Below are 10,484 nucleotides of genomic sequence, written 5' to 3'. Positions count from 1 at the left end.
GTCTTGGCTGCCATGCTGGCCCAGCACAGTAAGCAGGCTGATACCAGGGAGCCTCCTGGACAGCACCCACTGCCCTGTTCCAGCTGACGCTCTCTCAGGAAACAATGCCTTCCTTTCCCAAATGTTTATTTTGCTCAGAACAATGATGGATATATGGATAGGTCTTCATTTGACTTACCACCCAAACAACCGGCTTCTTATGTTATTTCTCCACAGAAGAATTAACTTACATTATTGTGTGTCAAGTCACCAGAACTCCTTGTTGAGTTAAAAAAAAAAAAAAAAGTAACATATCACCCAACCCTGGCCTGAAAGTTCATCTGGAGTATCTCGCAGTATCACCCTGTCTAGGTAGCCTAGTATGTAATAGTCATAACTGACTTAATCAGCCAAACATGAAACATGTTCAATTCTGCCCCTGTAGGCATCAAATTCTTAAGTATTTATAACTTAATAAATTACAATTCGGAGTTGTGTTAGCAAGTTCATTTTGTTCCAGTCCTTATTAGACTTGAGACTCCCAAATTTGTTTCCAGATGAAAACTGTTGAAGAATTGTTCAAAGCATTTCCTACTCACAAATCACATCTTGTCATCTTTCATGTCCACGTGAGAAAACAAGCCCTATTTCACTCTTGTTTAAATTTTATTATTGTAGTTATTAGTAATAAACCAATAGAAATAGGATAACAAAGGGAAAATTTCAGGATGAATATCCTCTTCATTATGAATTAGAATGCATGTGCGCACACACAAGTTACTTCCTTCCCACATGCTGTCCTACTGTACAAACAGTTATACGAAACAGTCCACAAAACAATATGAGCAGCTGATACCATGAGCTGGGGAAAGGACACCAGTTATGTGGAGTCTCAGGCTGATTTCGGTCTAGATGACCAGCTTCTCCACACTAAGTGTACTTGTGGTATCATCCTCTTCGTTTGACCCAAAATATCCCGGGAGGTCCAGCATCCTCTGCTCAGCTTCGGTGAGGCCAAATGACGTATTGTCATAGAAGGCGAACTCAGGGTGAGCCGGGAAGCTCTGACACCTGTCCTTTCTACATTGAGACGGGCTCAGAGGACTCACCCTGTGGTAGCTGTCTTTGGGTGCAGTGGGTGAAGGCTGCTTCCTTGAGACACTTCTGTGACTGGGGGACGGTCCCCTCCTGGCTCTGGGAGGCTCTGTTCTCTCACCTCCTGCCATGAATTCTGCCTGGCGGAACCCCAGGTCTGGTTTCCTCGTGGGCTGCCCCAACGTGTAGGATTTAGGGAGAGAGCTTAATGGACCACTGGTTCCCCCTGCTCCCTGGAAATGATCCGGTTTCTCAGGGAATACGACAGCTCCTCGACTCAGAGGCCGACACCTGTCTCCTGCCTGGTCCCAGGGTCGGGTGCGCGCACTGTAGCCAGGGGCCTGCCGCGGGGTCAGGGTGGACATGCTCCTCTCCCGGAACGGCCGGGCCTGCTTGGTTTCGTGAAAACTGGCAGTCCTCCTGAAATGAAAGCTCCTGGGGTGGCTTCTCTCCGACAGCCCCCCGCGGCTGCCCACAGGCCTCAGCGGTGACTTGCGGATGAGGGTCTGGCTGGGGCTGACAGCACAGCTGGCCGGGGGGCCGCTGCCCTCCGGGCGAGAGGAGGGCCTCTCCCCGGCACTGCCTGCGGGCTGCTCCAGAAACGGGGCTTTGATCCGGAACTTGTTTGCCGCGGCTTCTTCCGGGCTCTCGGGGTCCAGGGGCGGGTCCAGGGGCGGGGCGGCAGCGTCGATGGCCGTGTCGGTCAGGGGGCTCTGAGACACGTGGTACACTTTGGTGGTCTCCGTCAGGCCCTTCTTCTTCATCTCCTTCAGCTGCTGCTGGGCCAGCCGGTAGCTGAACAGGGGGGGGATTATCTTCTGGGCGCTGGACTGGAAGCTCTCACTGCCGGAGGCCTCGTCGTCAGGGGTCACTGGCACGCTCTGCCTGTAGGTCAGGGGGATGCCCGTGTCCCCCCGGCTGCCCATGAGCCCGTCTCCCGCGTCCGAGAAGCTCCCACGCTGCTCGCTCAGCTCGCAGATGTTCTCCTCGTCTGAGTTCTTCCGGAAGCTGGGGGAGTGGAGGGAGTTGTGTCGGGCGGGGGTGCTGCACTTCGGGGGACGCCCGAACTTCCTCCACAGCGTGATGAGGACGGTGGCGACGATGATGAACAAGCACAGGGAAATCCCCGTGACAGTCACAATGTTGTTGGACTTTACTGGACCCTTGGGCTGAAGAGGAGACACACTGGATGGCTGGAAAGCTACAAAAAAAGGAAGAACAAATGTAGTCTCTAGAATTGTTTTCTCTGCATGGTTTTAAGATCTCTGAGAGGCTTGCTCTAACTATCTGGCAGCTAGAGAAAGAAGTAAACTAACCAAGGACCAGGATTTGTAGCCAGAAAGGGGGCTGTGAAGTTTAAGATTTCATCAGAGGAGCAGCTGCAGACAAAGGGAAGGCATACGTTAGGTGGACACTGAGGTCGCCTAGCTAGTCCTAGCTATGGGATGGTGAGGAACATGGGGACCCAGGTCCTAGTGACTGATGGCTGTCATGAGGTTGAAAATTGACAGTATTTGGGGATAGTTGGGGAGTCATCTAAGTGGATGGCTTGGGCATCAAAAGAGTAGAAGTTTTACATGGAGGTAGAAGAGTTGGCTAAAGTGACAATCAGAAAGGAGAGGGGGAGCACACCTGTTGCTGACCCTGTATGCTTATAAAGTACATGTCAAGCTTCCCCCCAAGAAGGTAGGGGAGAAGCTGTGCCCTATAGTCATCCAGCCCTCAGGTAAGGCAAGGAGGTGAAGGGAGTATCTGGTGAAAAGGTTCTGGATGTTGATGAGCTTGCTTGTCAGGTGTCCCATAGGTGCCATAGGAAGGAGAGGGGAGGACGGGTCTGTGGCTGGTGGCAATAAGGCTGTGGGAAACCAGAGATCAGACAGGTGACTGGAAGGATATGAATGGTGGATAGTGACCAAGGAGGAAAGAGAGGTGAGGTCTGGTGGCATAAGTTGGTCTCAGGTTCCCAGGCTGTGGTCTCAGATGGCATCTGAGTCTTGGTGAAACATTTTGATGGCTGTGGGACAAACCAGTTTGAGAGAGCAAGGAAGAAGAAAACTCAGTGCCACATGGAAGGTAGGAATGGGAGTGGATCGCTTAAAATGGACGAGTGAGAAAGCAGGGGCTTAACAGTTCCTGGATATTAGACAGGAAAAGTGAGTTACATTGTCAACAATCTTATTTTCATGTATGACTTTCTCCTGACATACTAATTTAGGTACAACCTACCTAAATTATTTTGCATTATTTGTTTTATACTTGTAAGAATTTCCTGATGTATGCCTACCTCAAAGGTACACTTAACTAGATGTCCCATATACGTACCTTAAGTGAAAAATGTTCATTTTACCTGGAAACCTTCCTCATGCTGCTTCTATGTAGAAAATTTGAGGTGTCAATAGGAGCTCTGAGCCCAGGTCGCTGTTATTGTGGCTTATCTGGTCACCTCACTTCTATGGTCCTCTTCCAAGAACAGAGGTGTTCCCAGCATGTATTATCATCCCTAAAAGCTTCCACAGCAAGCTGTGGGTACCTTTATCAGTGCAGGCTCTCTACTATACTATATATTACGCCTGTTTTTGTGTCTGATGAGCAACTATATGGTAAGTTCCAGACAGGGACATGTCTTATCTACATATTCCCAACCCCAGTCACAGTAACTTGCATATAATTGATAATCAATAAGTGAGAGGTTAATTAATCAAGTGATTCATTATTTAAAAGGTAATAGCAAAATGATCAGTATCCACCAGACAGAACTGGTTGCAATTGCAATTGGTTCCTCCTCCTCTTGTGTTGAACAAAATGGACCAAATTAATATAGAACTAGACTTAGACCTTGGCATGAAAACATCCCCTCAAAGCCAAACAAAACTCTAAACTCTCAACCAAGTGAAATTCACTGGATGATAAAAGACTTGTTTCCTGACTTATCACTTCTTTCATCTGCAGTGACTGTTGAGGTCAGGGGGTAGCAGCATTGCTGTTACACACTGAGGACCTCTTCACTTAGCCGTTATCTGTGACCTGGCTGGATCCCTTCAACACCACAGCTGGAGGAAAACCCAAGAACTGCTGGCCTCTCCTATCTCTGCCTCATCTATCTTTCTTTTTTCACCTGAAATGTAGATTTCCTGACGTTAAGCAGCCTGTGAACAAATCTCTACATTTCCAAGGAGTGGAAGATAGGTTGAATAGGAAAAAGAGAACACTTGAAAGAAATTATCATATTTATCCACATAAGCATCTATCTGAGTACCCCTTATAGAAGAAGTAGGGGTACCTGTAGCACTTACCCTTTTTGCTAACTTACAATGTACAAGTTTCTAGCTCCCACCCAGTATTAAAGAGTTAAGATGCCAGAATATGAAATAATACCACATATCCTTGAAAATGATTGTTAATTTCAGGTGTTGATGTTTCTAGAAAGCTACACTGGCCTGTATATAAAGGCAAAGTATTCAAGATAAGTAGCTTAGTATGGGGTCAGATATAGCCCCCTGCTTTCTAGCTTTATGGTCTTAGACAGGTCATTTACCCTCTCTATGCCACCAAGTCCTCAATCTGTATATGGAGATAATGATGGACCTACTTAATGTGTGCAAGGCATTTAGGAGAATGCCTGCTTGGCAGCAGGCTCTCAAAATCTGAGCCCAACATGATCATCCTTACCTTGTAGAGTTGTGAGCTTTAAGTGAGGTGATATATCCAAAGTACTGGCACACAGCAGATGGTCAATAAATGGTTGATATTGTCATTTCAACAATACTAAGGTGCAATAAAAGCCAGGGGCAATTGATTCTAAATTCACTCAAGAATTACTGAACTCTAGCCCAACTGGTGTGGCTCAGTGGACTGAGCATTGCACCATGGACTGAGAGGTCCTGGTTCAATTCACCAGTCAGGGCACATGCCTGGGCTGCAGGCTCAGTCCCCAGCGGGGAACATATAGGAGGCAGCCAATTGATGTTTCTTTCTCACATCATTGTTTCTATCTCTCTCTCCTTCCCTCTCTCTCTAAAATATCAACAGAAACATATTTTGAACTCTAGATGGGATATCTTCACATGCCACCTTAGAATTCAAAGGAATCGGTGTATTTAAAGAAAAGTTACACACAAGGAAGAAACTGTGGAAAGTGAAGGGAACTTATAAAGAAAGGAGTAGACAGACAATAGAGCCTTAGAAAGCAGTATTGGATATAACTGGAGAAAGAATAGATTCAGGGTGTGCCCAAGGCTTATAAAAAAAAAAAAAAGAGAGCGAGAGAGGGGCAGGCTCAGGGATGGGAGAAGAACCTGGGTCTGAAGCTATAATAAAAAAAACTAGGAAAGATCATCCTTAGGATACTGGAATAAAGGGAAGAAGAACTGTAGCACTGGCTGGAAAGACAAGATAGCAAGAATGATTTTCTAAGGTCACAGACCTGGACACTGGCCAAGGTGTTGCCAGGTGCCTGTAGTTTTGGCTAAAAGGTACCCTGAGATTAAAGCACAGAAAAACATCTAACTTCTCCAGATGAGAATGGGAAGAGGAAATAGAGATGGTTTTCTAACTTGGAATTGGAGTGGAAAAAGTCAAAGACTTGACAGAAGGGCTTTATTTAAGGGTCAGGACCAGAGCAAAGGCCAGCCAACTAAATGGGGGATTTGGTTATGTATCAGAAGATGGAATGGTGTGTGGGAAGAACAAGGATTCTTTATTACTGTAACCTGTGGCAAATGAATGGGATTCTGTTCCATAAACTAAAGCAAACCTAACTGAGCCAATATGAACATTACATTAAAGTCAGTTCATGCCCTGGCCGGTTTGGCTCAGCGGTTAGAGCGTCGGCCTGTGGTCCAGAGAAACCCAGGTTCGGTTCCCACTAAGGGCATGTACCTCGGTTGCAGTTTGTCCCCGGCCCTGGTTGGTTGTGCGGGTGGCAGCCACTCGATGTGTCCCTTTCACGCCGATGTTTCTCTCTCCCTTTTTCTCTTCCTCTTTCTCCCTCCCACTCTATCTGAACAAAAAATGGAAAAATGTCCTTGGATGAGGATAAAAAATAAATAAAGTCAGTTCACATCAAGTTTTCATTGAGCAACTACTAGTGTGTGCCTTCAAGATACTTAGAGGATGCAGGGAAGGCCAGTCTCTAGGTAATGGCAAAAAGAACTCCCTACCTTTTCCTCCTGGGTGGACTGGTCAAGAATAAATATAGGGCCATCCAGGGGATAAGTCTTGCCCCATTTTGTCAAACAATGGTCTATGTGGTCCCTTGGAGCTTCTCTGGGATGATGGGGAGAAAATATTTTTAATGTTTTTCCACAATTTTGGTGAGGAGACGTGAAAGAGAGAGAAATAAAACAAAAGTAAAAACAAAAAAATATATTGAGGTGGGGAATGATCACTTCTCCCATTTTTGTATTTATAAATATAATTTCATATGTCTGAATCTTTAGGTAAATTTCCTTGTCATTTCCCTATCTTCTACAGTGTTAAACCCCCTATTCCGAATCAATGACACACTAATGAGTACAAGGTTAGTGCAGCCAACAGCAACAACAGAATTTTATGAGTCCATTCCTGAACTCAGTGTGGTCATTTTCAGGCAGATGTGGGCTCAACAGTTGCCCTGGGAGAGACTCCCAAAGGAAGAAGAATACCTACCAGCACACTCCTCCAGGGAGCACCGGGAGGTCTCCGAGGACATTCCAGGGCAGCCAGGTCTGGAGGGAAAGGAAGTCAGGCACAGACGGCGACGCTCTCTGACACCATCCCCACACGTGGCACTACACTGGCTCCACGGCTGCCACAGTCCCCAAGTTTCTGCAAGGACATTAGCCATGCTTTTAATGCTTGCTCATTTGAGAATCAAATTTAACAGCACCCAAATGAAGCAGCAAAACTAAAATCTTGAGCCTTGAAAAGTCAGTAAATAAAAACATTCTCAGATGTAGAAAGCTGGAAAGAGTGTTGTTACTCCTACTCTTAAAACAAATGAAAGCTGTATGAACTACAAAATATTAACCTTTTAACCTTTCTAGATCCCATCAGAGAGTTTAAGTCACAGGGCAGCCAAATAGCCTAAAGTATAAGAAAAGTCAGCTCCTCTATGAAAACAGGATGCAAGCATCGCTTCCTGGGGCAGGTGCTAGGCTTCATACAAGCTGGTGAGAAGTCATCAAAAATGTAATGAACTGCCTAATTGGGGCTAGCATGAAAACACAGAATGCTAGGAGCCGCATGCTCAAGGGGAGTTTGTACCCACTTTCAGGCTATTCTCCATAGATCTCACCAGATGCTCACAGGGACTAAGGGAAGGTGCAAGAGCAGAAAAAGCCTTCCTTTCTAGATGGAGGCCTAAGGAGGGAAGGAATAGCACTGTGGGAAAGACTCAAACCTCACCCAGATCCTCCTTCACATTTGCTTCATCAACAAAAGCCTCAACCGCTGGAGACAAGACTCTAAAAGCACCCAGTATTGCCAGGAAATTTTAAAAAATGATTAAAACACTTCACTCCTGGACAGGAGGGGAAAATATCCTGGACCCAGATTGTTAGAGGGCTTCTACCACTAGGGAGGGGTTGCATTATCAAGAAGGCCCCAACCCTGAGACTCAGGGGCACAGTACTTGCCTAAGACTAAGACTGAACTGGCACAACAGTGTACTCTCCCACCCCCATAGCCCATCCCCAACCCTGCACCATATTAGCAATTACCAAGTATCAAATAACAACAACTTACTACTGTGGCAGGGGCAAGAGTAACAGGTGAAAATATCTCTGATACAGACTCAAGCCTAAAGCTGAAAGTACAACAGAAGTATGGAGTAAAACCCTCTGGCAAACCAAATCTTACCCTGAAACAAAGTAACATTAGAAAAACTTGAACTCTGTTATGCACTGAAGGTAGCCATAGCAACAGCAAAACCCAAACACAGCTCAACTCTGTACTAGATTGACCAACCCTCACACTAAACATCAGCAAAACCAGGGTTTGCTCGTTTCCAGGCAAATACTATTTAACAGTGTCTACACATCTAAGTAAGATGTCAAACTTTCAACCAACAATTATGAAACACATAGAGGAGAAAAAAAAAAAAAAACAATACACTATCAAGAGATAAAGTAAACAAGACAGCCAGACTCAGATGTGACCCAGATATTGGAACCATCAGAGAGAAAAGTTAAGATAATTATGATTAAGATGTTAAAGATTTTAATGGAAAGGTGAACAAGAAACATAAATAGATGAAAATTTTCATCAGAGTGTTGTAAACTAAAAAGAATCAAATGGAATGCTAGAAATGAAAAGCATGGTAACAGAGATAAAGAATGCCTCCTAGAGGCTCACAGTGGACTCAACACAGCGGAGGAAAGAAACAATGAGTCTGAATATATGTCAATAGAAATCATTCCAACTGAAACACAAAGAAGAAAAAAATTAGTGAATAAAACAGAATAGAATACCTAAAAGCTGTGGGACAATATCAAACAGTGTATTACACTTGTAATTAGAATCCCAGAAGAGGAAAAAAATTGAATGCCCAAGAATTCTTCAAAATTAATTAAGGATACCAAACTACTTCCAAAACACCCAGAAAACACCAAGCGGTATAAATTTTAAAAAGCAAATAAACAAAAAACTTGAACATGCTGTTTTCAAACTACTAAAAACAAAAACAAACAGAAAACTTTATGGAAGAAGGGAAGGGGAAGGTAGAACAGAAGAATAAAGATGAGAATAACAGCAGACTTCTCATCATGCAAACCAGAGATAATGGAGTGTTATCTCTACAGTATACTAAAATAAAAAATGAGCAACCCAGAATCCCATATTCAGTGAAAATATTTTTCAAAAATAATGAAGAAATAAAGACTTTTTCAGACAAAAACTGAAAATTAATTACCAGCAGATCTTCACTACAAGAAATGTTAGAAAATCCTTCAGGAGGGTTTTCAGTCAAGATAGTGGATTAGGTGAATGCTGTACTCACCTCCTTCCATGAACACACCAAAATTACAACTTAATTATAGAACAATCAACCTGGATAACCATTTTAAGACTAGCTAACAGTAGTCCTATAACTAAAGTTATAAGAAGCCATGTCAAGACTGGTAGGAAGGGTAGACACACAAAACAGGCTGGACATACTCCCAAGTGCAATGGTTAAGAGTCTGAAGAAATATATCAGCTGTAGAGGTCCTCCCTGAGGAGCAAGGGGTCTCAGCCATCTGCTAGGATCCCCAGCCTGGAACACCAGTGCCAGAAGGAAGAATCCACAACATCTGGCTGTGGTAATCAACAGGGTTTCCTGAGATGGAAGGCTGCTGGAAACCCAGGTGTCCTCTTAAAGGGCCAGCACACAAACTCTTACTGGTAGACCCTCACCTTGGGCACTGGCAGAGGGAGAGTGGCTTGGTGGGCACCAGAGACATACAGGGAGAGACTGAGTTGTGTGGCTTTCATGCAAGGGGTGGAGGGAATGCCATCTTGTCCCTGTGTTGAACCCTCCTTCCCACAGGGCCAACGGGAGTCATATCTCCTGTGTTGAACCCTCCCTCCATGGGCCAAATCTGATTATGTATTGGCCTAGTGAACTCTGATAGTACCCTGATTACTCACTGATACCCTGCCCCATCCCACTTACCCACAGCCTGAGGCTGTTTTGGGGGCAATCATCCTTAGCCTGCATTGCAGACTTTCCTTTAAAATCTTGAGAAATTCTTGTGTAGCTTGGGAGTTGCTTGGGACAAGCAAGGAGAGGCTGAATTTTGTGGCTTCAGGGCAGGGACTGGAGGGGTGGTGGCCACTAGGCCACTATTCCTGTGTTGTGGCTGACAGGCACCATCTTTCCTGTGTTGTGCCCTCCCCCCATCCACCAAATGTAAACTTGAGTAGCTTGGTGAATTCCTCTAACTCTACCTGATGACTTCCAGAGACCTCATCCCACCCAACTTGCCCACAGCCCAGTGCTCTGTCATGCAACAAGCCTGGGCCTGAATTATTGTCTTTAGTATAAAAACAATAAAAAATGAAAGCAAAGCAAAACAAAACAAAAGTACCTTGGGGACTGCCAGAGACATTCAGGGATGCCACCATCTGCCCTGTGTTGTGCCCTCCCCCACCCAGCCAAATTGTTACTGTAGACAGTCAGTATACTAATGATTGGAATGTGGGCAGTCAGCAGCAGAGTGAGCATTGGCCAGGCTGGCCACTTCAGAGGTGCAGGCTGAAGGTTCACCAGGATCCAGGGGTGCCCCACATACTCCAACTGGATACCCCAAAGGTGCAGAACACCTTGTCCAGCGTCAGGAGATGGGCTGAGAGCTGCCTCATCTCCAGGCTTCCAGATGGCGGGTCCTGCAGTCCCTACCTCCCCACCAACCCTTATACCATAGACAGTCCTGGAGTGCCAGTGAGTCTCCCAC

General features: G+C 45.3%; 1 protein-coding gene across 2 annotated transcripts in view; it reads right to left on the bottom strand.

The window, feature by feature from the left end:
- Nucleotides 1-616: 616 nt before the first annotated feature.
- The window catches only part of THSD1 (thrombospondin type 1 domain containing 1), a 35,704-nt gene continuing 25,836 nt past the window's right edge, over nt 617-10,484 (bottom strand). The window contains exons 4-5 of one of the 2 annotated variants that reach the window (XM_036249975.1): nt 6,721-6,879; nt 617-2,275 (exon numbers count right to left, since the gene is read on the bottom strand). In XM_036249975.1, the coding sequence (XP_036105868.1) occupies nt 888-2,275; nt 6,721-6,879 (1,547 nt within the window). In that variant the 3' untranslated portion in view covers nt 617-887. The remainder of the gene's footprint in view (nt 2,276-6,720; nt 6,880-10,484) is intronic. The other variant, XM_036249974.1, reaches the window with a different exon arrangement.

Source organism: Molossus molossus, unplaced genomic scaffold (assembly GCF_014108415.1).
Source record: "Molossus molossus isolate mMolMol1 unplaced genomic scaffold, mMolMol1.p scaffold_m16_p_9, whole genome shotgun sequence".
NCBI classification, from domain to species: domain Eukaryota; kingdom Metazoa; phylum Chordata; class Mammalia; order Chiroptera; family Molossidae; genus Molossus; species Molossus molossus.
The sequence above is the reverse complement of the archived record's forward strand: the minus strand, read 5'-3'. Positions and strand labels throughout refer to the sequence as shown.